At 39.9% G+C, this 27331-nt stretch overlaps 1 protein-coding gene and 1 long non-coding RNA gene across 2 annotated transcripts; both read right to left on the bottom strand.

The window, feature by feature from the left end:
- Positions 1-860: 860 nt before the first annotated feature.
- LOC146394188 (uncharacterized) lies at positions 861-5699 on the bottom strand. The gene is made up of 2 exons (XR_014798896.1): positions 4646-5699; positions 861-4022 (listed from the first exon to the last, which is right to left on the bottom strand). It is a non-coding gene; the product is annotated as an uncharacterized LOC146394188 (long non-coding RNA).
- A 4952-nt stretch (positions 5700-10651) lies between these two features.
- Positions 10652-27128, bottom strand: drd4b (dopamine receptor D4b). The gene is made up of 4 exons (XM_084916400.1): positions 26299-27128; positions 24642-24754; positions 22419-23011; positions 10652-14616 (listed from the first exon to the last, which is right to left on the bottom strand). Exons 1-4 carry the CDS (start codon positions 26545-26547, stop codon positions 14414-14416), a joined length of 1158 nt encoding a protein of 385 aa, XP_084772526.1. The 5' UTR covers positions 26548-27128; the 3' UTR covers positions 10652-14413.
- Between the last annotated feature and the right edge of the window lie 203 nt (positions 27129-27331).

Below are 27331 nucleotides of genomic sequence, written 5' to 3'. Positions count from 1 at the left end.
TGGTCCTAAGTGGTCGTCATGGAAGAGTTGCAGGCAAAAAGCCATAAAAAAGAAACAGCAGTTGGTTCCCTGCAATTAAGTCATTATTAGCTCTAAAATTGTAACTATAATTATATTTCTTTCCTATCAGGTCTGCTTGATGGTAGGGGGAAAAGATTATCAGTAGAGGTATGCTGATGTTTTGGACTGATTGTCAAGGTAGCACAGTACACTGTTTAACCCAGGAGACACAGAAAGAGTACTCAGGATTATCGATGCTCACAAAGCAGGAGAAGGATATGCAAAGTTATCACTGTGTTTCCAAGTGTCACTAAGTGGAGTGGGAAGAATGATCAAGAAATTTAAAGAGCCACAGAGTGGAGAAGATGCCTGACAGAGTAAAAGATTTAAAGTCTGTGAACTAGTGAGAGATGTGTCCAAAGAGCCCAGAACAACTACCAGCACACCAGCTTAATGACTTGGACAAGTCAGGAGCGGTAGTTTCAAGAAGATAATCATTTGAAACCTGTATAGGAATATACTGTGAGGTTGCAATACTTCATTAAACATAATCAAAGAGTATCTGTATGTACCAGATCATTTTTCAGAGGGGACAGTAAAACACCCCCACGAACAAGTGCTTTGGGGCAGTTTCCTCCTTTTAAGCAGCTCATACTTACAAAACTCACAGAAATAAGATTTATAACTTTCTTTACTTCTTTCTCTAAATCTGTAACTCTGTGCTTATTGGATAATCAAACATGTAAACATGCTGTCATGGTCTGAAATAATGTCATTGGAGGTCCTTGATTCTAACCTGTTTACTAGTGTTTGATTGTTTTTAATGTGGTATATGAATCTGTTTGTTTCATGGTCACATGTTTGGTTTTGTTGATTTATTTAATGTCATCAACCTGCCAGCGGCTAAATCTGACATATTTACAAGATGAATTTAAACGCTCATGTTAATAAATATGCATTATCCCTTATAAATAAACATAAACATGAACTTCTGCAGAAGACACTCCTCTACGTTTGCACAATGGAAGTAAAAGTAGAGACAAAAGAGAGAAGGAACAGCTTCTGAGAAACGGGGGGGAAATAAAAAACAGTTGAAATCATTATGAATGATGTTGAAATAATAAGAATATATGAAAATTAATGAAAACTTTAAGGTGTGATTATTGACTGTGTTATATGTTATATGTGAAGACTTATATAAACAATGTAAAACCAAACATGTCCTTTCAGTATTACATGAAACTAAAGACATCTTCAATCAAAACTCGCACACATGCTGTGTTGTCCTCTGATAGCTGCAAACACCACTGTGTGTAAAGATTTATAAATGATAAATTGGAGGATTATTATGAGCCAAGCGACAAACTGTTCATTAAGCTACATGCCTTAAAATGTGAAACTGCAATCATATTAAACAAACAATAGAAAGCACAAAAACATTTATTGAAAACAAAAGACTGAGGTTGTGTAGCTCTTTGTATACATTTATATTTGTTTACCACTTTTTAAAGCTGAAGTATGATTGTTATAAAACACGTTTTCAGTAAAAAAAAAAAACTGTTGCAGTCTAGAATGTTCTGTTTGAAAAAAGGTAAATAAGCTTAAGAAGCTATAAAAAGGCTTTTTGGTCAATAATGTTTTTTTTTCTTTTTTCACATTTGATTAAATTTCTTCGTTGTCAACACTTTATTGGTTTTCTTTTCTGTAGAAAGAAGTCATCATTCACTGATTGTGGCTTTTTCATTGGAGCATCTGCTGACATTTTTTTAACATGAATATCGTTGGGACAAAACTCCCAACAGTGCCTGGTGACAAGCTTCTGTTACTTTTAGAAACACACGAGATAAAACATGAACAATGGAGATGTAACAACTTTGTTCTCTTCACGGGGAGATAATCTGTACCTACCCTAATGTTCAATTTGCACATCTCAGTTGGGTGCCTATTAAAGGTATATTTTTACACCTGGTGTAAGACATTTTCCTTTTTCTAATTACTTTGCCTTTCACTTATAAGAAATGATACTGGGGAGTTAAAATTGTGTCTGTTCAGTTTTCTTATTCAGTCCACTCTGTTCCACTTTTCTCTCAGAGTGATAAAAAAACCTGCACGGCACCTCGTTTAAATTCAGGGATTCCTAAACGAACAAGGACTCACACTGCTCCCTGTGCTGTGATATAACCATAGAAAAGAACAGAGGAGGCCATGTGATTCTGCTGTTGTTGCTTTTTAAATTTAATTGAATTTATATATTTTTATCTCCAACTTGAACATAACACTGGAGCTTAACTGTAAGTTTTGAAATGACAACATAACCTGGGATTTAATTTACACAACATGACCACAGAGAAGCTACAAGACAAACATCTACACACGCACACCTCACACATAGTGATGTGTGTGTTCACACCGAACGCGATAGAGGCGGCCGGAGTGTCAGGTTTACATGTAAAGTCAATGGAAAAAGCGCGATGACACGCGATTGTGTGTCCCGCGAAAATTTGGAAGCAGATTTGCGTCGCGAAAACGCGAGAAACGGGCGTCAGTGTACCGCGTCTGGCGCGTTTGGCTCGCGAATAAAACCACGCGCGTCAGTTTTTGTGTTGCATTTTGTGCATACGCGCGTTTTGCGTCTACCGCTCGAGTTGGAAAAATCTGAAGTCCAGCGTCAAATCGCGCGCGACAACCAATCAGGAGCCTGGTGACGTGGCTGTGACCTAGGTCAAAGGGGCAGGTCCAGGGCAGAAACAATGTTGTTATTTTTCTCCTCCTTCTCCCTGAGGCTCTTCCACTCCAAGCTGGGTCCTTTTTATTCCTGTCTCTCTGTAAATAGTTACATTTTATATATTCATGTTTAATGTTTTTGTTAGTGAATTTATATTTTTTTTCCAATAAACATTTGTAATGACTAATGTCTCTGTTCTACTACACAGCAAATATTGGCACCTGACTCGACACATGTAGAATTTATTTCATATTACACTAATGACAAAACATACTAATACAGTGGGATGCAAAAGTTTGGGCAACCTTGTGAAAAGTCATTATTTTCCTGCACAAATCGTTGGTTGTTACAATAAAAATTGTCAGTTAAATATATCATACAGGAGACACACACAGTGATATTTGAGAAGTGAAATGCAGTTCACTGGATTTACAGAAAGTGTGCAATAACTGTTTAAACAAAATCAAGCAGGTGCATAAATTGGCAACACAAAAAAAGAGAAATGAAATGAATATTTAGTGTATATCAATGTGTGTGTCTCCTATATGATATATGCAAGTGACATTTTTTTACTGTGACAGCGATTCATACAGGAAAATAATAATATTAATTATTAATAAGGTTGCCCAAACTTTTGCATCACACTGTATATAGGAACATAGTGAAGACAAGTTATTTAAGAGAGTAAAGAGAGGTTAGTTTATTTTGGAGTAGAGCTCCTTCTATTAAGAAAAATTTAAAAAGACAGGAACACTCTTTAGAGGTTTGTGGGTGGCTCTTAAAAGAGCCTTTGTGGGGAAGTCACTCAGACTTCAAACAGGCTACTCCTTTGGTTGCCAAGACACAGCTCCCTCCGCTGAGAAGTGGGCCATGAACTTCTCCCTCACCAGGACAGCCTCTCTGGAGGAGTTGTTTGCTGCTACACGACCCAGGCCTTGCAATGGCTCCACCACAGCAGGTGCCACACCCCTCACAGCAGGTGACCCTCTCTCGTCCAAACAGCGCAGAAAATTGTGGAGAACACACGTTGCCTTCACGCACTTCTCCGCAATTTCAGGACGGAGCTCCATGGAGCGCAGATACAACCTCCACTGTGAGGGAGAGAGGGAAGTTCCAGCGCTCCTGGAATCCCTCTGTGATGGACCGCCAGTCTGCAGTTGAAGGCACAGCCATGAAATCATCCATTAGACAGTCTCAGATGGCCGTCGCTACCTGGGGGATGATCTGGCTCACCGTGGACACGCCGACTCGAAAACGGAATGCGATGGTCCTGAAGGAGTCCCTGGTGGCAAGGGACCTGGACAAAATTGTTTAAAATTAGTGTTATGTGTACTGCAGTTACAAAATACATTATTCCAATTCCAAAATACTTTTGAATCAGAATCAGAATACTTTATTAATCCCGAAGGAAATTAGGGTGATGTCAGATTTAAATTACAAAACATAAATCTTACATAAAACATTTTGTAATTATAAGGATAATTACATAATGTATATTAGATATAATATAAAACAGTCTGCGGGGATTATATACAAATATTCAACTATCCCAGAATTAAACCAGGTTTAAATTTAAAAAATAAAAGGAGTGAGTATCACTACAAAGATTAACCCACAGTGGTCCTCGTACCACAGTCTGATATCAGCAAACACCGAGAGCATACATTGATATGACACCACAGCCATGCTATCATTGCAAACACTGATAACAGCATAAATCAAATTAAATCGGGACTTGATGAGAGCTTCTGAGTATCACTAGAAATATTATAAACAGTCGTCTCCGTACCACAGTTTGCTATCAGTAAACACCTAAAGCATTCACTGTTAGCATAGCACATCCATGTTAGCAGTGTATAGTTTAGCATATATTAGCACAGGTATCAATAAATGACTACCATATTAAACACTTTTACTAACCTCAGGCAGATGGACAGGCGCTCTGCAGGTGGGATTGAGCGCCTGTAGTTGGTGTCTAGGCGGGCAATGCTTGGACCAACGCGAGACAACAGGTCCTCAAACTGGCCGAGTGAAAGATGGTGGTACCGCTGAAAGCCGCTGTCATCCAGGCGCAGTTCCTGGAGAAAATGGTGAAACTCCCCAAACTGCTCATGCCTCTGGAGGACCTGATGGACCCAGGTACGGCGAGGACGTCCTTAACGCCGCTGCTCTGCTCTCCACAGTAAATAGAGAAGGGAGACTCTCTCTTCAAACGCTAGCTCGACAGCTGCCATCTAGCAAAGATACCGTCTGGCACAACTTCCTCCCACACCGTAGAGCCGGCTCTTTGAAGTGAACGACACGAGCCGTGTTTTTTTTTTTCTGTCTCTCACCCTCTCTCTCGCACTTTTCCCGCTTCACTCCGCAAGTGAGCCTTGTGCTTTGTGCTGAGATGAGGGGGGAGGGGCGGTAGTTACACTTGCAGTAGCACAGGAACAGAGTGTATGGAAGCCCGTTTCCGCCACTAAATAAAAACAAAAAAGCTAGTATCCATAACTCGAAATTTCGACTTATTAACTCGAAATTTCGAGAAATATAACTCAAAATTTAGAGTTACTTTTCTCAAAATTTCGAGTTAGCTCTGCCAATCAAAAATATACGTGAATGAGGTCGCTTTCTTGTTACCCGGAAGCATATGGCGCACTCAAAAACGGATCCCAATAAATTGGCGCTTTCGCGAGTACGTTTGCTGATAGTAACACCATGTGATTCAGCTAATAACACAGGGATTTCATCATTTGTGAAGCCAGGCTGAAAACACTCAGCAATCTGTGCATTCAGGACTGGATGTAATACCGGTAGCTTAGCTGTAGCATTTGTAGCTGAGGGCTTCAGCTTCCAGGTAACAAGGAAATGACGTCATTCACGTAGATTACTGATTGGCAGCGCTAACTCGAAATTTCAGTTACTTTTCTCAAAATTTTGAGTTAATAAATCGAAATTTTGAGTTAATATGTCGAAATTTCGAGAAAATAACTCGGAATTTCGAGAAAATAACTCGAAATTTCGAGAAAATAACTCGAAATTTTGAGTTATGGATCCTTTTTTTTTTTTTTTAGTGGCGGAAACGGGCTTCCATAAGAGCGGGAGGGAGAGAGAGAGAAAGAGAGCCAGGGACAACAACGTCACATTAGAAAGGTATAGTAATCATCCACAACTACTTTCAATTGCAGATGATAAAGGATTCAGAAAGTTTATTCATGCAGGTCCATATGACAGAGAATATGCATCTTCTTTTAGTTTTCATATTTTAATTTATATTTAATTGTGTTGTGGTTTGCAGTGTTTTGTGTTGTTTCACTTTAAATTTGTTTAAAAGGAAAAAGCTGAAAATTTAAATAATTAAAAGTTGAACTGTGACTAGTTGGTTTTTGTATTATATGATTTATTTATTACATTTTATGTGGAGTGAATAAATAAAAGTATATTTACGGTGGCCCCTAGAGACAAAACACGTACAAACTCCAAAACACGTACAAAACACAACAGAAGTGCTCAAGGATGCTAGGGCGCAGTGTTGAGCTTTTGTTACCTAGTGGCTACACAAGCCAGGAAGTACCAACGACCGGATTTGGTGTGTGGTAGTAACAGGTAAATGAACTTTTTTTTTAAAAAATTATTTGAATATATGATGTTGAAAATATGTTGTTTATTCTATTGCTCTAGTCTTCTTCTGTTTGTTTTCTTTCTTTTCTCAACAGGTGATCCAGGAAAAGAGGAAAAAAAAAAAGGTGATGAAGCAGATTTTCATTGTCTTTTCTCTCTCTCTTTTCTCCTTTTTCTTTCCCTCTCCTTCTGTTAACTTTCTTCTGAACTTTTCTTGTTTTTCTTTCCCGTCCCCGAGTCCAGTCTGGCCTGATTACAATAACTAAAAATAACTAATAAAGATCAAATAAACTATGACAATCAAGTGGACCAGTATAGCAAAAGGCCCACTTGGGAAAGTAAATCTGTTGGGCATTTTTCTTGGCCTTCAGACAATAATTCTGATTGCTACAGTGCCAGACAGGAGACAAAAAAAAAAAAAAAATTATTATTAATTATTTGAATATATATGAGTGCTTGTGTATAAATACACAAACAACACACATATGCTTTCAACTGTGTAATTTAAGTGATCTAGGTAGCTGTTTTGGAAGTTCAGTTAACGCTAGAAATGTGTTTTGGAGTTTGTACGTGTTTTGTCTCTAGGGGCCACCACATATATTTATATATAAACATATATAAATAAAACCACTTTGTTTTACATTAGTAATTCCTTTTGTGCATAATTTTATATTGTTGTTAATAATAAATTAATTAAAGCAACAAAACAACCTGAAGAGCCGGTTCGGAGCTGAAAGAGCCGGTTCTCTAAAAAGAGCCGGAAATCCCATCACTACACACACACACACACACACACACACACACACACACACATGAACACTGTGAGATTATTATTCTGTCATATGTTATCTTATGCCTGTAATCGAAATGAGTGAATTATTATACTGCTGTAAGACGCATCATACTTATTATAGAGAATATGATCAATGTGTAGTTTTAGTTTGCATTACACTTCTGGATTAAGAAAATGTGAAAAATCATTAGATATATTAGATAGGTTTATATTGTCCTATGCTGTTGATTTACTGTGAATGATTTACACTGTTTCATGATATTTCATACTGCTGAGTTAAGGAGAGAATATTGTGTGCAGAGGGCCTTGGTTTCTGATAATGCAGGAGACGGATCACATTCCACAGGAGTTTCACCCCCTTTCCTCTGTAAGCAGAGAGACAGGGAGCCAAGGTCATAAGTCAGGCTCAGCTAGGAGTTAGAAAACATGTGAATGTGAGGTTTTTACGACTAGGTGGGGGCCATCAGAGGCTATAAGAGTTTGAGTAACCCTCCAGCAGTTTGAGATTTGCTGTGTCCCTCTGCATGCATGTCTCCCCATCCGGATGGTTTATGCTCATAAAGTGTTGAATTGTATGGAATAAAAGATTGTTGATTGAGCATTTATACACAGAGTATTGTCCTTCCTTCAGCCCAAAGATTGAAAGAATTGGGAGGATTTAACAACACACAAGCTGATTTTGCAGAGACATGGGAAGATGCCCAGCAGCACCTTTAGCTCAGAATTAGCAGAAACCAGAGGGACTTCAACACAACCATTTATAGTCTGGAGTAATAATGTGAAATGCAGCCAACAGAACGTTCGTCATATATGGAAATAAAGCCAACGAACCCGCTGCAGCAGCTGATTCTCTGGACTTACAAGTCGTAATACTGAATGAGCATTTAAGATGAACGTCTGTGACTGGGAACCAGTTCAGTGTGTAGCCTGCGTCTTGCCCTGTGACAGCTATGATAGGCTTCGCCCCCCACGACCCTGAATAAAGGTTAAGAATTCAATTCAATTCAATTCAATTCAATTTTATTTATATAGCGCCAAATCACAACAAAAGTCGCCTCAAGGCGCTTCATAGATACAGAGAAAAACCCAACAATCATATGACCCCCTATGAGCAAGCACTTTGGCGACAGTGGGAAGGAAAAACTCCCTTTTAACAGGAAGAAACCTCCGGCAGAACCAGGCTCAGGGAGGGGCGGCCATCTGCTGCGACCGGTTGGGGTGAGAGAAGGAAGACAGGATAAAAGACATGCTGTGGAAGAGAGACAGAGGTTAATAACAGATATGATTCAATGCAGAGAGGTCTATTAATACATAGTGAGTGAGAAAGGTGACTGGAAAGGAAAAACTCAATGCATCATGGGAATCCCCCAGCAGCCTACGTCTATTGCAGCATAACTAAGGGAGGATTCAGGGTCACCTGGTCCAGCCCTAACTATATGCTTAAGAAGATGGATGGAGTCTGTGTTCAAAGGTGAAACAGAGAGAATGAGAGAGGTAAAAGCTTTTAGGAGTCTTGGTACTACTTGTCTTACTTGTCTTAGTGCTAAGAAGTAAAGACGGATTAGTTTTCCTCACATGGGGAAGTGGTCCAGAATTCATTTTGCAACATGCAGAATCAATATTTAGAGATATTCTCTAAAGCCCTAAAAATACTTGTTTAATGTTCTCCAAGATGACAGAACAACCTATACGCCACAGCTGAAGTGCAACTAGGAGAACTGGTGTGGATTTAAAAGGAGCTCACACAAAATGCTGAGGAAATCTTTGGCTCCTATCAGAATGATGAAGCAGAGGCGGAGGCAGACATTTGATACACCTGGGGCTTAGCCCTAAAGGGTAGTATGCATGTGGGATTGGGGGGGGGGGGGGGGTGTTTGTTTATAGGCTCTGTTTTGAGTTTTGTTCAAAAAAGAATGAGTTCATATAGGGAAAAATATATATCACTGATCCAGAATTAAAACAGGACTACAACAGTTCAAAATCAGGACTACTTAGGATTTAACCAAGACAGAACCAGAATCAGAACTAGATGATAGTAGCACTAAAAACCATCATAGACCTGCACTATTTTTTAATTCTACCAAAGTCCACTATTTAGATTCAGAAACGTTTATATAATTATTTATCCTTGTTGTGCAAACAAGCCTGCAAAACGTAATAAATATAGAATTTGAAAAATAACAAACCTAAAAAGAAACACTAGGTACGAGATACATGAGGACCTATGATACGGTGATACTTTTGGTAAACAACCATTTGACTAACATGTCTGTCTCACCTGCTCTTGTTCCTCTCTCTCTCTCTCTCTCCCTCTCTCTCTCTCTCTCTGTGCTGACAATCAAGCCAAACACCAACATCATCAAATATACAGTTGAAACCAGATATTTACAAACTCTTCAGATAAAAACACTTTTTTAATTGTAACATCAAATCAGACTAAATGTTTATTTTTTTTATATTGATAAATATAAAAACATATTTGTTAACTTTAAGAGTAAAGAGAGAAACTGTCTGTATTTCTTAATTGTAAATGGCACCAAATTGTATTCAAACTGAGCCACACTTATGGAGCTCCACAATTCTGTTCCTGGTGTTTTGGTTGATATCTCTTGATTTTCCCATGTCACAGAAACAGGCTCTGTGTTTTGCCTTATATGCATCCACAGCTGTGCCACCAATTTACTCACATGGACTCTACTAACCTATCAGAAGCTTCTTCAGCTCAGAATGGAATCGTCTGCAGTTTTCTTATTAATTAACAATAAACTTAGTGTATATGTACTCCTAAAGTTGATGAAAGTGATAAAAAAATACACAGCTCTGTCTCTCTTTATTCTGACATTTAACTAATTCAAAATATATTTCAATATTTATTTATCCAAAACAAAACAAGTTTACTCTAAATTGATGTTGCACAGTAAAAAAAATGTTCTTGTGTTTTCCATAAAGTGTATGTAAATATCTGGTTTCAGCTGTGAATATACTGCTGTGTGTTGAAACTCCTCTTGTTTTGCATAGAAATATATTGAACAACATACAAAGCATAATATATAAAATAACATCTACCTGAGTTTTTTCTTTGAAAGAAGCTCCTTATGTCCATTCTTGTATATCAGTACATTACTGAAACCGATTTATTTAGCCGTGGGGGGAAACAACTGAAAATATGAAATAAACACACATGTAAGCTGAGACTCTCTAAAGAAACAGCGTTGTTGTTGTTCCGCTTTTCATTTCGCCATTTGTTGATTCACTTGAAGAGCAAGTAACATAATATGGGTCAAGTGATCAGTTTGATATCAATCTTTCGTGATTCACTGTCATATTTACATTATTTGTACAGTACGAATAATTTGCTTTGGTACCTGGTCGAACTTCAGTTCTCCTCTGTCTGCCTGGCTGCGCTTCTCCAACAACGCACTCGCAGGCAGCAGCTCCCCCCGCCCCCTCGCTAAGTCGCTGAGCTTGGATCATACCAATATTAGGAGGGATTTACGCACAGTCGTAAATTCCCACAGTGTGCGCTATGTGCTTCGAATATTGTGTGTAGTTTTTGTTTTATACAGTTGTCAGCCAGGCATCTAACTATGAAAAAATTACACTCCAAAAGACCCCGGGCTTCTGAAAAAACAACCCGGGCTTAAGCCCAGTAAGCCCCCCCCCGCTCCGCCACTGTGATGAAGTGAAGCTGGTCAGCCAGACACAGATAACAAAACTATTAAACCGCCCACAATGACACACAACATGACCAAAAAGACAGAAAGCCATGTCAAAGAGAAACAGGAAACAGGTCCTAGATAGAGACATGACGGCCTCAAAGAGAAATAGCAGCAATGAGACAAAATGTTCTTATTAGGTTAATAACGTGACTATAATGAGAGAGAATAGCCTGAAAAAGAACAAAATAACGACAGAGACATGACGACCTCAAACAAAATGACTACACAAAACTCCCTCGATTATAAACAAACAACTACCAAAGAGCCTCAAGAATAACTGCAAAGTGGTTACTAAAGCCTCATCATGCCTAAAGCTGGGCATACACGGTGCGATTTTGGGGTCATTTTGAGCCGATTTTTCAGTCGTGTGACCGTTTTAGGGATCGGCCCAAGTTTCGCCTTAATCATCGTGCGTCGTGCATCGTGTAGTATACGTGGGGTAACGAGAAGCGATTAACACCTCACGACCATGGAAATCATCAATCCTTTGGTCGTAAGAAAATCAAACCTGTTTGAAATCCTGTCGCCCCTCGTGAAGGTGTCACCGCAGCCTCTCACACTGCGCACGCACAAACACAGAAATGGAAGTGAAAAGACGGAGCAGCAGTGCAGCGTGTGATCTGGACACAAGCGACGGAGGCACAACTTGTAGAACTTTGGCTCATCTGAGCCTCTTCGATGCAGCCTCACAAAATTATCACGACCACAACAACCGTGAAAAGAGTTGGATGGACATTGCTGCTCAATTATGTTTTTCATTAGCAATTTAGCAAAGTTGATGGTGGTGGTGGTATGTGTGTGTGTGTGTGTGTGTGTGTGTGTGTGTGTGTGTGTGTGTGTGTGTGTGTGTGTGTGTGTGTGTGAGTGAGAGAGGGAGAGAGAGACAGATATTGTGACCTTCTAACCCCTGCGAGTCAATCTTACAGTTTGAGCAGGAGCTGAAATAATCGCACAGAGTATGCTCAGCTTAAGAAAGACGCAAAATGATTTACTCGAGTAAAAAGGACACAGCTTATTTCTGAACTCCACCTTTACCAAAAACTGATTTTTACAAATGACACTAACATGCAGTACTCAGTCACTTCTCTCTCCATGAGAATGAGCTAAAACCACATCTGGGATGTGGTCTGTGTGCCTGGAACGCCGTGTTCTGGCACATCCAACGATGCCATACACCCACCACGCCAACCTCAAACCGAGCTGATTAGATTTCAGATGAAGGCCACTAAAGACTGAGCTTTTAGAAAGATGAAACATTTTATTAGAAACTTTCCCACTTAAAGTGTGGATGTGGCATACAGTAGGCACAGTCAGTAACAAAACACAGAGTGGTAATGATACCACTCACAAAACGTGGAAAAACTTTCTGTGAGCTTTCATTCAGCATCAAGCACACTGGAAATACACCAATGACCAAATAAAATTGCAACGTCTACAGCTGTTTTTAAGATTTTTCGGTATTATTCAGCAATAATGTGCTTTAACTGGAATCTTGTGAGACAGCAATAGTTGTTTTATCTTATATTCCTGTAATATTGCTCTAGGAACAATAACAATATTAGCATGGTTTCTTACATTAACAACAAATACTCGTTAAAATGGCACACATTTTCATTATATTATGCCTTGAACTAAACCAACAAGAATGTCTTCTTACAGTATCAGAAAACTATTGTAATTTTCTTCCCCTTACAACATGCATTACAATCATACTACATATTATGTGTCTATATGTGAAAGAAAATGTAGAAAATAATGTTTGCAGAAGGAACATGTGGTATCTTAAGTATCATAAGCTGCTGTTATTTAGCAATTTAAAAAGAATTATTAATACCACTCATTTCCTGTAATAATGAGAAGTTGAGCAAATATAGTATATATAACAAAACTTTATGTAGACGTGCAGTTCCTTCAGCGCTGAAGCAGAGAAAGGAATAAATTTCTCATTATTTCCACGACAGCTTACATTTTTTTGCATGTGTTTTAGATGGATCAATTCTATCATGATGGACAAGAACATCCTTTGAATTTAAGGCATAAAGCTACTAATATTATATGAATCATTTCATTATTACATATCTTAAAATTACTTTAAAGCAGTTAAAGTAAGCTAGTTTCGACTGTGCTATATTCAGTGTTGTATACCATTGAAGAGGTTCACACCAGCTCATTAGATGTCAGCAGTTCATGACTAAATATTATTATCTTTCACACTTTGGGTCTCGTTCCAAAATCCTCTTTCTCTGAAGGAAAAACTTTTTTCCATTTTCAGCTAAAATCAGTTAGGCAGTTAAAATGCTTAACTGTACCTGACAATTCATACGACAAGATCTGATGCACAGTGTTACAGATTAGCCATGCCTGATCCAGAAGCAGTCTAAATTGAACTGATGTGAACTTTTCATTATATCAAAAAATTTATTCAGTCTGTTATGTATGGAAACACTTGAATGGTTTCTTACCTGAAGATAGAATAAACACAACATCATTATATCCTTCCACTCAGTCAAACACACTCACACTATAGCCAGAGGTTGTTTAGCATAAAGGCTGGAAAAGGTCGCACACTAGATTCTAGACTGGTAATGTAAAGGAGGCAATACAGTCTTCTGAGCAGAGTCAAAGTAGGACTTGTAACCCTACATAGTGCATCTTGCTGTGCCGCTAATCACATCTAATACTATAAGTCTTTATTCAGTGGGTAACTCATAAGTGAGCACTGATTACTAATTCTGCTTCTAATGACTGAAAATTGCTACTATGTGGCCGAGATGACGATAATTCAGAGCTGTACAATGTTTTTAATGTTTCTATTCTTTCCAGCCTTTAGGCTAAGCTAAGCTATACTGAGCTAAGCTAAGCTACTCTGAGCTAAGTTAAGCTAGGCAGCTGCTGGCTGTAGCTTCATATTTACCACACAAACATGAGACCGGTGTTTATCTTCTTTATCTGTCTGCAAGAAACACATCATGCCAAACTGTTGCTTTATGCTTATTCATAACAGTGGGCATGAGTGGCTGATTTTAGATAAGTTTTTTGCTCTTGAAGCTGCTTTTAGCTGCTTGTCATTCTGCTCTGTTGAAGCTTACTCAGTCTTTCCGTATCCTTGGAGATGTTTTGAGATGCTCATGTCCTTCTGTGGAACTGGCTCACAGTAACCCCAGCCAGCCAAGGCTGATGGACAGTATATTCCAAAAAAGTGCCGTGTAGACAAAGTGAAATCTCTGTTTTCAATAAGGGAGGCTGTGTTCATCTGTTTTCTGTAGCTTTCCACAAATGCACTGTTAGTTTTTTCTAGGCCGTAATCCATGGGGATCACAAAATCACATAATCAATGGAGAAAACAGACCCAGATATGGAATTTATAAGATCAGTATTTGCAACTTAGAAACAATCTTAATAAGTTGTCAGCAAGCCACTATCAACCATAAGTAAGTGGTTAAACTGAAAACCTCTGACTTTCCAGCAGAAGTCATATGCTGTAAATCCTGTAAATCCTTCCAAAACCCATTCCCAGTCTCGTCATTCCGCCTTCAGCTCACTGCAGAGTCTGTGGTGGGAAATCTGTTGTCAGCAGCAGCTGCGGAAGCATTTCTTGAAGAATTTCTTGAACTCTGTGTTGAACATGGTGTAAATTATGGGGTTGAGAGCACTGTTGACGTAGCCCAACCAGGTGACAGTGCTCATTAGACCAGGATGGATGCTGCATGTCAGACACACGGCTCGCATTGTATGGACCACAAAGAATGGAGTCCAGCAGAACAAGAAGCAACCTGTGGAGAGCGTACAAAAGGGAAATCAAGTTTCATTCCACTTCAAGTTGTAACTGACAGATTCATATGAGCATACACACACACCAGTCAAAGGTTTGGACAGCACTCCATCACTCTTTGGTCAAACAGCCCTCACACAGCCTGGAGGTGTGTTTGGGGTCATTGTCCTGTTGAAAAATAAATGATGGGATGCATGTCGCAGCAGGATGCTGTGGTAGCCATGCTGGTTCAATGTGCCTTCAATTTTAAATAAATCCCCAACAGTGTCACCAGCAAAGCTCCCCCACACCATCACACCTGCTCCTCCATGTTTCACAGTAGGAACCATCGTTTCCCTTTTCTGTGTCACACAAAGACACGGCAGGTGGAACCAAAGATCTCAAATGTGGATTCATTAGACCAAAGCACAGATTTCCACTGGTCTGATGTCCACTCCTTCTGTTTCTTGGCCCAAACAAATCCCTTCTGCTTGTTTCTTTTTCTTGGTGGTGGTTAAAATGGTGTCTTAACAGGATGCCATGTAGTTTCTTAGCAGCTATTTGACCATAAAGGAATTATGGACTGAGCTTCAGTTCTTAAAGTAATGATGGACTGTCGTTTCTCTTTACTCAGCTGATTGGTTCTTGCCATAATATGAATTCTAACAGTTGTCAAATAGAGCTGTCAGCTGTGTACCAACCTGACTGCTGCACAACAAAACTAATGGTCCCAACTCCATAAAGAAGGCAAGAAATTCCACAAATGAACCCTGACAGGCACACCTGTGAGGTGAAACCATCTCAGGTGACTAAGTAAGTAAGTAAGTAAAGTTTATTTATATAGCACCCTTCACAGACATATGTCACAAAGTGCTTTACAAGGTAAAAACATAATACAGTCATAGAATACACCATGAAAACCCTGGTCTAATTAAAAGCTTTTTGAAATAAAAATGTCTTTAGCTGCTTTTTGAAGGTCTCCACTGAGTCCAAACCCTGTAGAAATAGGGGAAGTGCATTCCACAATCTGGGTGCAATATGAATCTTTTTTTTTCTTTGCTACAAAAAAAACAAAAACAAATTCCGCAACTCTGAAAGTCTCCGTGTGGTCAACAGCAGACACACATTATGCCCCTATCGTGGTCTAAATCAATCAGAGACAGTCAGGGGCGGGGCCTCTCTGATTGGCCGTGGTCCAGATATTCCCGTAGTCCTTCGTGTGTACATTTGATTTGGATAGAGAGGTGAGTAGCTTGAATAAAGCGATATCGATTCATTAAATCCTGAATCGACATTTAAATATAAACTTATTTTGCCAGAAACGCCAGAATTTCAGGTTAAAGCTCATAAAACTATTTCAACAACCACCAAACAGTAAATGAGAGCAGGTACACGGACTCCACACAAAGACGTAAACGCAGAGCGGACCCCACGCATCAGAATCAGCTTTCTCTTTCTCGGCTTTCTCACCCGACGGCCCATAGACGGACACGCCGTCGGGGCTGAAAGCCGACAGCTCACCGATTCTGATGCATTGGGTCCGTGCTGTGTTTACGTCTTTTTTGCGCTAGAGTCTGAGCTGCAGGTTTTGTCTCTCTCCAACCAAAATTCACTGAACCAGCAGCAAAAGAAGATCAAACTACGCTTCACATTTGATAAACATCGTCATGAATTCCCTCTGACTTTGGCTGTTTTGCTTCCACCACGATAAAATCACACTTCATGCACAGCGCTCTCTCTCTCTCTCTGTCTCTCTCTGTTTTCTGCATTATTCATTCGCTTATTACCCATCAGTCTACTGTTGTTTACAGCGCTGTCGGCCGCTGTCTTTTTTTATTTTCAATTTTTTTTACTTAAATGACCTCGGACAAGAAAGCCTAATTTCTGCTGTTCAATACTGAAAGAATTTAAACTTTTTAAAATTATGCAAAATGCAGAATATTTTTAAGGTTATCTGCTATAAAAAGCCAGGCCAGGAAAATCTGCTTCGTGTTATTCTGAGTTTTATTCTCAGTTATTTTGACACAAAGGCCTCTGCTGTGATGCTCACATCTCTGATAAAGTCTCACAAGTGTCAGTACTGATAAATGATCAGAATTATAATATTTCTGACTGTCTGAGGCAAAGTTGAATCAAATCGGGACTTTGTGAATCGGAATCGAATGGATTATAGAAATCAGTGATGATACCCAGCCCTAGCCTAAGAAAAGGTGCACCAGTGCAACCGTGGCAAAAAGTTAGTCTAGAGCCCTGTGTGTGTGTGTGTGTGTATATATATATATATATATATATGTATATATATATATATATATATATATGTATATGGAGAGAGAGAGAGAGAGAGATACTGATAATGACTGACATTTGGATAATGAGTAGTATTGTAGCTTCCAAATCTGACTCCCCCACACATCCCTTTCTGGGTCAGGTTGACCTGCCATTAGTCCTGTAGTGTCTCTTTGTCTGTGTGTGTGTGTGTGTGTGTGTGTGTGTGTGTGTGTGTGTGTGTGTGTGTGTGGCAGGTGTATTGGAACCAGAGCTTTAGCAGCTGCAGCTTACTCAGTCATCAAGCCCTTTAAATACCCGGCTCTGCCACTTCCACTCAGCCTGACTGTAGACTTGGCTAACTGTCAGTGTCTGTATGCGTCACACCAAACCTAGACCAGGCAAGTCTTCTTTTGTCATAAATGTGCATCCCCCACTTTCCTCTCATTAAACGGCCATCCCACAGCTCTTTGCTCATTGAACCATAACAACGCAGCAGCCTCCCAGTGTGTATATTCTGCTAGTCTATTAAATGCCTGCTCTATTCTACCAAACTAGTTACTCATCCATAGCTCCAGCTGTCCATATGCCAGGCTAAACTTGTCTCCAGCTAGCTCTCAGTCAACAACAAGCTCCCAAAACCAAAATTCCCTTGTTTTTCCTGCTTTTTCTTACAGTTGTCCAATCTTTTAGTGGTCTGTGTAACAGCTACCACTTGTCTGTACAGAAAACCTACAGTGATAGTGACAAAGTCAGCAGCTGGCCACAAGTATTAAATATGGTCACAATCTTTGTTTCTGTTCCTCAGGTGTTGGGTTAAGTAATGGTTTGAAAAGGGCATTTACCTACAAATGTGACGCCCCTGTGGCACTGATATTAGTAGTCAGCACTGCTGCCTCACAGCAAGAAAGTCTTGGGTTGAAATCTGTTGCTCATCTGACCCTTTGGTGTGGAGTGTGAATGGTTCTGTGTCATTCTGTGACAGACCAGTGACCTCCCCAGGTGAAGCACACACACACACACACACACACACACACACACACACACACACACACACACACACACACACACACACACAAAAGATCAAATTCACTGTAAGATGGCCTGTAAGGATTTGCCACGGAGGAAAAACTAAAGAGAAGAGAGATGGTTTTCTTTGCCACCACAGAGTGAGTAATGGTTTCAGCCTGACCACAGGACATTCTTTCAGAGTTAATTTAATATGTAAAAAATGTGATACACTGTGCTCTATTAAAGGTTTCTGTTAGGCTCACTCTCACAATATGCGTTTATAACAAACCAAAGGACTGAATGACTGAAATGTGATTACGCACTCAACTGTATGATATGTGCATAGTCTACATAGATAAAAGTTTCAAACTTTTACTTAATCTCTGGGGCACATTTTGAAAGTCATGGTATTATTATTAGAGTCCTGCATTCAGGGTAGAGAGTAAGACAGTTATGTTTACTTTATGCTTTAGGTGATTGAGGCTACCATATCATATCTCAACACAAGAGGAAAAAGTTCCCTAATTCAAAGTAGAGTTATTGCACAAGTGCAGCAAACCCCACAGTAAAATGTTACATTTGAGTTCAAATGAATCTTCAGTTGTTAAAAACAAATATAAAACATGTTTTATATCTTTTTCTTTCACTCTGCGCTCCATCTCATCCCAAACCATCTCCACTGGGTTTAGGTCAGGCGACTGTGGAGGCCATCAGCACTCCATCACTCTCACACAGCCTGGAGGTGTGTTTAGGGTCATTGTCCTGTTGAAAATAAATGATGGTCCAACCAAACACTGATGGGATGGCATGTTGCTGCAGGATGCTGTGGTAGCCGTGCTGGTCCACCAAGCTGATGTACAGATGTGTCTGCTGCTGGAACTCTGTGTGGCATCTATCTGGGCTCTAATCTGAGCTGCTGTTAACTTGTGATTTCTGAGGCTGGTGACTCGGATGAATGTATCCTCAGCAGCACAGGTGACTCTGGGTCTTCCTTTCCTGGGCCGTCCTCATGCTTCATCGTAGTGCTTGATGGTTTTTGTGACTGCACTTGGGGACACCTGACTGACAGTTCTTAAACTAATGATGGGCTGTTGTTTCTCTTTACTTAGCTGATTGGTTCTTGCCATAATATGAACCCTGACAAGGCACAACTGTGAAGTGAAAGTATTTCAGGTGACTTCATTTTGGTTACCACAGGGAAGATTTTGACCCCATTCTGCAACAACAGAAGTAACCTTCTCGAAAACGTTTTAATTTTCAACCATCTATGAGTTAGATTTAACAAAATCAGTATTTAAGTGTATGTTTAAAGGTTTTATTCCTTTCAAAAGTTACTTATAATTACTTATATCATTTCATTACAGATCATAAAGGTAAAAAAATATATTTTAGAACCTACTAATAAAACTGTCACTGAATGTTTGTTAAAAAAAGAGGATCATTGAAAAATGTGTTATTAGTCAGTGGCGGAGCGGGGGGGTGGCTTACTGGGCTAAAGCCCGGGTTGTTTTGTCAGAAGCCCGGGGTCTTTTGGAGTGTAATTTTTTCATAGTTAGATGCCTGGCTGACAACTGTATAAAACAAAAACTACACACAATATTCGAAGCACATAGCGCACACTGTGGGAATTTATGACTGTGCGTAAATCCCCCCTAATATTGGTATGATCCGAGCTCAGCGACTGAGCGAGGGGGCGGGGGGAGCTGCTGCCTGCGAGTGCGCTGTTGGAGAAGCGCAGCCAGGCAGACAGAGGAGAACTGAAGTTCGACCAGGTACCAAAGCAAATTATTCGTACTGTACAAATAATGTAAATATGACAGTGAATCACGAAAGATTGATATCAAACTGATCACTTGACCCATATTATGTTACTTGCTCTTCAAGTGAATCAACAAATGGCGAAATGACAAGCGGAACAACAACAATGCTGTTTCTTTAGAGAGTCTCAGCTTACATGTGTGTTTATTTCATATTTTCAGTTGTTTCCCTCCACGGCTAAATAAATCGGTTTCAGTAATGTACTGATATACAAGAATGGACATAAGGAGCTTCTTTCAAAGAAAAAACTCAGGTAGATGTTATTTTATATATTATGCTTTGTATGTTGTTCAGTATATTTCTATGCAAAACAAGAGGAGTTTCAACACACAGCAGTATATTCACAGCTGAAACCAGATATTTACATACACTTTATGGAAAACACAAGAACATTTTTTTTACTGTACAACATCAATTTAGAGTAAACTTGTTTTGTTTTGGATAAATAAATATTGAAATAGCTTTTGAATTAGCTAAATGTCAGAATAAAGAGAGACAGAGCTGTCTATTTTTTTATCACTTTCATCAACTTTAGGAGTACATATACACTAAGTTTATTGTTAATTAATAAGAAAACTCCAGATTCCATTCTGAGCTGAAGAAGCTTCTGATTGGTTAGTAGAGTCCATGTGAGTAAATTGGTGGCACAGCTGTGGATGCATATAAGGCAAAACACAGAGCCTGTTTCTTTGGGAAAATGGGAAAATCAAGAGATATCAACCAAAACACCAGGAACAGAATTGTGGAGCTCCATAAGTGTGGCTCAGTTTGAATACAATTTGGTGCCATTTACAATTAAGAAATACAGACAGTTTCTCTCTTTACTCTTGAAGTTAACAAATATGTTTTTATATTTATCAATCTAAAAAAATAAACATTTAGTCTGATTTGATGTTACAATTAAAAAAGTGTTTTTATCTGAAGAGTTTGTAAATATCTGGTTTCAACTGTATATTTGATGATGTTGGTGTTTGGCTTGATTGTCAGCACAAAGAGGGAGAGAGAGAGGGAGAGAGAGAGAGAGAGGAACAGAGAGAGAGAGGAACAGAGAGAGAGAGGAACAGAGAAAGAGAGAGAGGAACAGAGAGGGAGAGAGAGACATGTTAGTCAAATGGTCGTTTACCAAAAGTATCACCGTATCATAGGTCCTCATGTATCTCGTACCTAGTGTTTCTTTTTAGGTTTGTTATTTTTCAAATTCTATATTTATTAAGTTTTGCAGGCTTGTCTGCACAACAAGGATAAATAATTATATAAACGTTTCTGAATCTAAATAGTGGACTTTGGTAGAATTAAAAAATAAGTGTAGTGCAGGTCTATGATGGTTTTTAGTGCTACTATCATCTAGTTCTGATTCTGGTTCTGTCTTGGTTAAATCCTAAGTAGTCCTGATTTTGAACTATTGTAGTCCTGTTTTAATTCTGGATCAGTGATATATATTTTTCCCTATATGAAGTCATTTAGTTTTGAACAAAACTCAAAACAGAGCCTATAAACAAACACCCCCCCCAATCCCACATGCATACTACCCTTTAGGGCTAAGCCCCAGGTGTATCAAATGTCTGCCTCCGCCTCTGTTATTAGTTATAAAAAACGGAGCCTTCACTATGAAAGACTGAATCAGTCTCTGCCTGTACTTTAAAAATAACCTCGAGCTGGCTACAACAAGATAAGAAACACATTTTAATAAGTTACTGTAAAAGTAGAACAATTAAAATGTGTCATCTTGTCCACGTCTGCCATCAGCCTCGCTCTCTTCCAGCATTCGCACTGCTCCAGTCTGCAGCTCCACATTCGGTCTCTGCTCAGTTCAGCTGCGGTTGGACATCTAGATTGTTGGCCTGTAAGTCTTGATTCTGCTATGCAGGTGTGTCACTGGTTTATAATCTGTGACAGAATTGCACAATACAAGCTTGTTTGTGTAACCAAAATGAGAAGAAACAGCAGTTTTCTGTGTTTCAGTACCTTTTCCAACAAGCTGTAATTGAGTAACTATGGAAGCTCAGCCACATAATAGGAAAAGATCCATGTTGTTGGAAGAGATACATAAAAATATAAACCAAGCCCTGGACGGGCTTTCGTTTGATGGACAGTGTTCAACAGCAACATTCAGCTAACATTATTTATATTAGATTAGAAAGATTATAAAACCTAGTTCACTGTTACACTTGTATTAAAGGTCATACTCCCCATGAGAAAGTGTCCTAAATCAGTTTTAACTTGATTTCATTTATACTTGAGGCTTTTCGGCTTACACCAGAATTATGTCAGCTTCATTTGCAGCCTCTGAGGTTGCAGCACAGCTCGTGCGTGCTTGGACGGAGGCATCATAAGAGAACTGTGACACGCTGCTTTCTGCTTTTCCCAAAACGTTTCTGATGCCAGCTGACCAACAGGAAATGAGCTCAGGAAACTCTGATTCGTCTCCCTTTTTAGCGATCACAACACAAACCTCCTGTCGACTCGAATCATTGATGTGAATGATTGAACGGATGAATGAACGTAAACCGAGCAACAGCGAAAAGCCTGCTAGAAATAACAGGAACACTTAGGTCAACGTGTTTCGACAGCAGGCAGAGGAGCTACAGATCAAATCCTACAGTGCAGGTTATCACAACAGCGCTGCTTCTGTCAACTATCCACCCAGAGTTGTAAAACACTGATTTGGACTAAAGCTTGGTAACACTAACGGTCCTCGGGTGCTGCTGGCTCACCAATAAAGGCACTCACCTACTACGACAGGCAGGACCTTCATAGCTTTCCTCTCCCTGCTGTTGAGCTTGGCTCTCGTCTTCATTTGCTGCTGGCTGAAGGTCAGCGTAGGCACCGAGTTCTCTCTGTACTGCCGTGGATAAGGAATCTCCTGTTGTATGTAGTCGCCAGAATCATCCATGCGAGACTGGGCTAGATCTCTCTCAATAATCCTGGGCAGAGGCATGGGCAGAGGTCCAGGGATGGTGCCCGGCACTGGGGCGAGGGTCATGGTGATGGCAGCGTGCTGCAGCTTCCTGCAGGCCTCGATGCTGCTTCGTAGTTTGGCCTTACGGGTCTCCTCCCAGCGACGCAGCCCGCGGAAAACCCCAAAGTAGAGCAGGACCATGATGGGGCAAGGAATGAAGAAGGAGCAGACTGAGGAATACACCACATAGTTGTTGTCCTCCAATTTACACTCTGTGGGATCACGGTTAGGTACGTTGTTGATGCCAAATATGACAGGCGAGGCCACTGCTAAGGCCAGCAGCCAGGTGGCAGATAGCAGGATGATCTGACGATGGTCCACATGTTTGCGGTTGTAGTTTAGTGGAATGGACACGGCAATAAACCTGCAGAAAGAAAGAAGCGTTCACAAGGATATGTTTAACATCATGATCTCAAGCGCTTGGAAGCATTTTGGTTTCCATTCGTAGTCCAAATTTGATTGTCTAATCATTTTTAGTAAAGCTATCATTAAATACATTAAATACTGGTAAATAGTCTTTTGGTAAGTAAAAGAAGTAAAATAATCTAAACTTTGTCCTAGGAAACATTTAGCTTTTGTCCACTTCTGACAGGAAGTCTCAGCCTGGTTCACAACACTGGAAAAAACTGTTATTCTTACAGTAACACAGCTGTTCAGAGTTTATATTGCATGATTTTCATTTCAGTATTTCCTGTTACTTCAAATGTATAAGGTTAAAAATGTAAATTTCAGTGTCAAAGCTGAATTATTCTGAGTTACAAAAATAATTCTCTGTCCTCGTGTCACTGAGCAAAGACTCCGGAGACTAATTCAGTCATAGTTACTGTCAAGTTATACTTTTTACCTTGATCGATCACGCTGGGTACGTAAGCGTTGTTTGGAGGTTTTAAATAAAAAGATAGACCTGGGAGCTTTGACAGTCATTTGTAAAGTGAACTCAGTCTATTAAAGGCTTTGGATGACTGTCTGCTGACATTTAGACAAACACAGGGACAAAATTTTTAGCCCCTCTATGAAAATTTCATTTTAAAAAATTGATGTTAAACAGAGTAAGGTTTTCACGCAGCTTTTCCTCTGGCCTATCCCAGCAGTCTTAGGGTGTGAGGCACCCTGGACAGGTCGCCAGTCTGTCGCAGGACTAACACAGATAACTATTTAACCTAAACCCACTAACTGCATGTCTTTGGACTGTGGGAGACGTGGGAGTACCGGGGGAGAACATGCAAACTCCACACAGAAGGACCCCGGCCTGATGGTGATCCTGAACTCAGGATGACTTTACTCACTGGCTGCAGTGCTCAAGAATAATATTTTGTGGTGGCTGTGCCTTGGAGAGAATTCAAAAAACAATTTTGATTCATTACAACCTCCCATGGCTCAACATTGATTTAACTTGGCAAACGAATATATCCGTCCTAAGCAGATATATTTTCTGTCATTTTATTTTAGCTGTAATGATTTATAGTAAATCAGGCTTTTTGAAAAGCTGCAGTGACCTTGGACCTTTTCATGCTCTCTTGTAAATGATGAGTTCTCTTCCAAATCACCAAAGTTGCAAAGTTAGCATGACCCATAAAGCTACAACAGCCATATTAATGGTTAATTCACCAGACTGAAATAACCTGACATTGGCCTTTAAAAATAGAGAAATTTCAGTTTAGTGTGGATGTGGTGATACAGAAAGTCCACAAAACATTCGTTTTAATGCTTGTTTTTAACTTGAATTTCAGTTTGGAACTTAATTATTTTATAGGAAACAAAATGTGAGGAGCATATCTGGATTACACTGTTAACTGAATGAAATAACTATATGATGAAATTCCCTTTTTAATATTACGTTTTCTTCTTTGTAGCAAGTATTTGTGTCCAGAACAGCCGAGGGATTAATCACAGTATCTGCTGTGTTTTTGTTAGTTTTCACCTTTCAGACTCATCTTCATCGAATGCCTTTGACAGTAAAAGCAAGCATGTAGGAGCAACGTAAAGAGGTATACCTGTCCACACTGATAGCACAGAGGTTAAATATTGATGCGGTGCACAGCATCACATCCATGGTCATCAGGCCATCACACATCAGCATGTTTAAGGACCAGATTCCACCCTGAAACTGCACACACATAAACAAACACAAAAACACACAAACCCTGAGTCAACAGAAACTCACTGCAAATATTCCCAGTCCTCTTGTCTTAGCGCCAGAGTGGGTCACAAACGTTCCTGCATGAAGCATGACTCTGTCCCCTGACTTCTTCGGCAAGCACAGTAGGCGTTAACTTTCAGACAGACTTTCTAATCCAGTGACTGCATGTGGACAAAGCACTGGTGTGAAGATTAACTGGCTGTGACCACTGGCACAGATAACAAGATCTCAAATGCAGCTAGTTAAGGAGGATTTAAGGGGAAGCCTCAGCAGGGCGTCTCTATTATATTTAGACAGGCAGGCATGCAGGCAGGTGGCTCCTGATACTGAAGACAAGGCTACATCCTGGTCTTTTGCCTGCAGATGTTGTGAATTATGGGTTGTACCTTTTTTCAACACCAGAATAAAGCTCCCACTGTCTCCCCTCGGTCTTTATTTATCCTGATGAAAGACGAACAGCCGTCTCTGTTTTATGATGCTCTTTTTCTGATGAGTATAATTAGCTACCGCGCTAAGTCACAACAATCTGAGTGTTAATCCTCCAGAATTGTTATAATTAATAAACACCTGAATTCAAGACAACAGCTTTCTGTCCACTAGTACTTTAGGGCTCACACATTATTAGAAACTGAAGCGTCACATTTTGCATCTTTTTGCAGTCGTTTTGCCATTTTCTTTTGGTAATCATTTTACCGATATATGTGCTGATTTTGTCACTCTGCAGTTTCTTTTGTATCTCTGTTTGCATCTTTGTTATTTTGCATCTGCGTGCATATATTTGGAGTTGTTATTTTCTGTGTTTCCATGCTCTTTTCTTTAACCTCCTGACATCCACATATGTGGACATCACATTTTGGGTTGTCTAGACCAAAATACTAAATTTTGCTCTACAAGGGCCTGATGTCCACTAACGAGGACGTTTTACTGACACTGTTCTATTGAAATTTAAAACCGATGTCCTCATATGTGGCTCTCATTTTTCTCAGAAACAAAAATCAGGTAAAATAACAAAAAAAATTCTTTGTTTTTACATTCATCAGGTCCCAATCAGCCCAAATAGCAAAGAGAAATTAAAAATGCATGCTGCGGAAGAGTTCGGGTCTTATGAGGTTAAGGGTATTTTAGACGTGTTTGGAGTCTAAAGTTTGCATTTTACTGTTTTTTGTAGCAAGCATGTGTTTTTTTTTCCAGTTTTGCTATTTTTGCACAGTGGTTTGTACGTCTTGGTTACGTCTATTTATCGTTATCTTAATAGTCTCCAGGCCTTTAAAGTTCTTATGGGCGCCTTGGATTTTGTGAAGTCTTGAAGCCACACTGTGCGGTCTTCAGTCTTTATATCTTTTTTCATTTCCTCTTGGTTAATGTTGCATCTGAACTGCAATATACAGGAGATGTAGAGATACCTGCTTATCTTCTGTCTGACGCTTTCTTCGAGTCACAGTCAGACTCATCTGCACGCATGCTGTACTAAATGCTGACCTGATAAGCCTGTTGGGTAATACGGCTCTTACCTCTGCGTAAACGAAGAGAGGGAGAACCAGCACCGCCAGCAGCAGGTCTGCAAATGCCAGACTCACTATAAAGTAGTTTGTAGTGGTTTTTAAAGCTTTCTCCAAGTAAACGCTTATACACACGAGCACATTTCCACAGGTGACGACGATGATCAAGAAAATCCCGAAAATGAGAGCTGGGAAGTTTAAATGTGTGACGGCGGCCGCCGGCAGGGTGTCGTTGTTAAAATCCGTGAAGTTGTCCGACATGGTCGCCGGTGTTGCGCCGTGCGCCGCAGACTGACGGGCTCCTAGTCCTACGAAGAGTTTCCTCCAGGGTAGTTTTCATCTATAAGCCGTTAAGGAAAGCAGAAGGTTTCCAGATGAAGTCGGGCTAAGTTGTTCTCCGTGGACGCGCATCCACGGCGCTCAGTGTGCGCACTGAAACCGATGCGCAAAGCCACACCGCTCGATGTAACCACGTTACCAGCTCTTAGGAACCCTTTCTTCAAATTTGACCGGCTGTCAAATGTGGATTCTCTGATAATTGTTCGCTACTGAAGGGGTAGCTGTGCAAAGTGGACGAATCAGAAGGCAACGGCTTAACCGGATAAATCTGCTTATGTGTTAACAGCCTCAGCAGGTTGGCAAATCAGGTTCGACCGAGACAGCAAACAGTGTGGCAATCAGCTGTTCCTCACATATGTAGACTTCTTACACTAAACTGCAGCCCTGAATATCAGTACATGGGAAAGACTTTACATGAAGTCATTCGTTAATTGTTTATATAATCGGAACGATTATTTTCTGCTACACTGAGTAACAATGAGATATATTTCAAACACATATTTGAACTCGATCTTTTTCTAAAAGTATTCAAGTAGTTTTAAAGCTAGCCAATCAGGAAGAGGAGGAAAACGTCAGCAACAAGTGAGACCAAAGGGGTGAAACACAAACTGCGCTCCTATTAGCTCCGCTCTACACTTGCTGTAATAAGCTGCAGTTATAACCCAAACATGCTACACAGGTGTATGCTCTGTATACCCCCGTACCC

The sequence above is a fragment of the Perissodus microlepis genome, chromosome 1, assembly GCF_051167445.1.
Source record: "Perissodus microlepis isolate ML-2025 ecotype Zambia chromosome 1, ASM5116744v1, whole genome shotgun sequence".
Taxonomy (NCBI): Eukaryota; Metazoa; Chordata; class Actinopteri; order Cichliformes; family Cichlidae; genus Perissodus; species Perissodus microlepis.
Note: the sequence above shows the minus strand (reverse complement) of the source record. Positions and strands in the feature narration are given on the sequence as shown.

Bases quoted from the DNA above. Each gene is read 5' to 3' on its own strand.
- drd4b (XM_084916400.1), bottom strand. From the start codon at position 26,547: ATGTCGGACAACTTCACGGATTTTAACAACGACACCCTGCCGGCGGCC. The intron at 24,755-26,298 runs GTAAGAGCCGTA...ATGTGTGTGCAG, and splicing joins CTCTCTTCGTTTACGCAGAG to TTTCAGGGTGGAATCTGGTC. The intron at 23,012-24,641 runs GTATACCTCTTT...TTCTTTCTGCAG, and splicing joins TGTGCTATCAGTGTGGACAG to GTTTATTGCCGTGTCCATTC.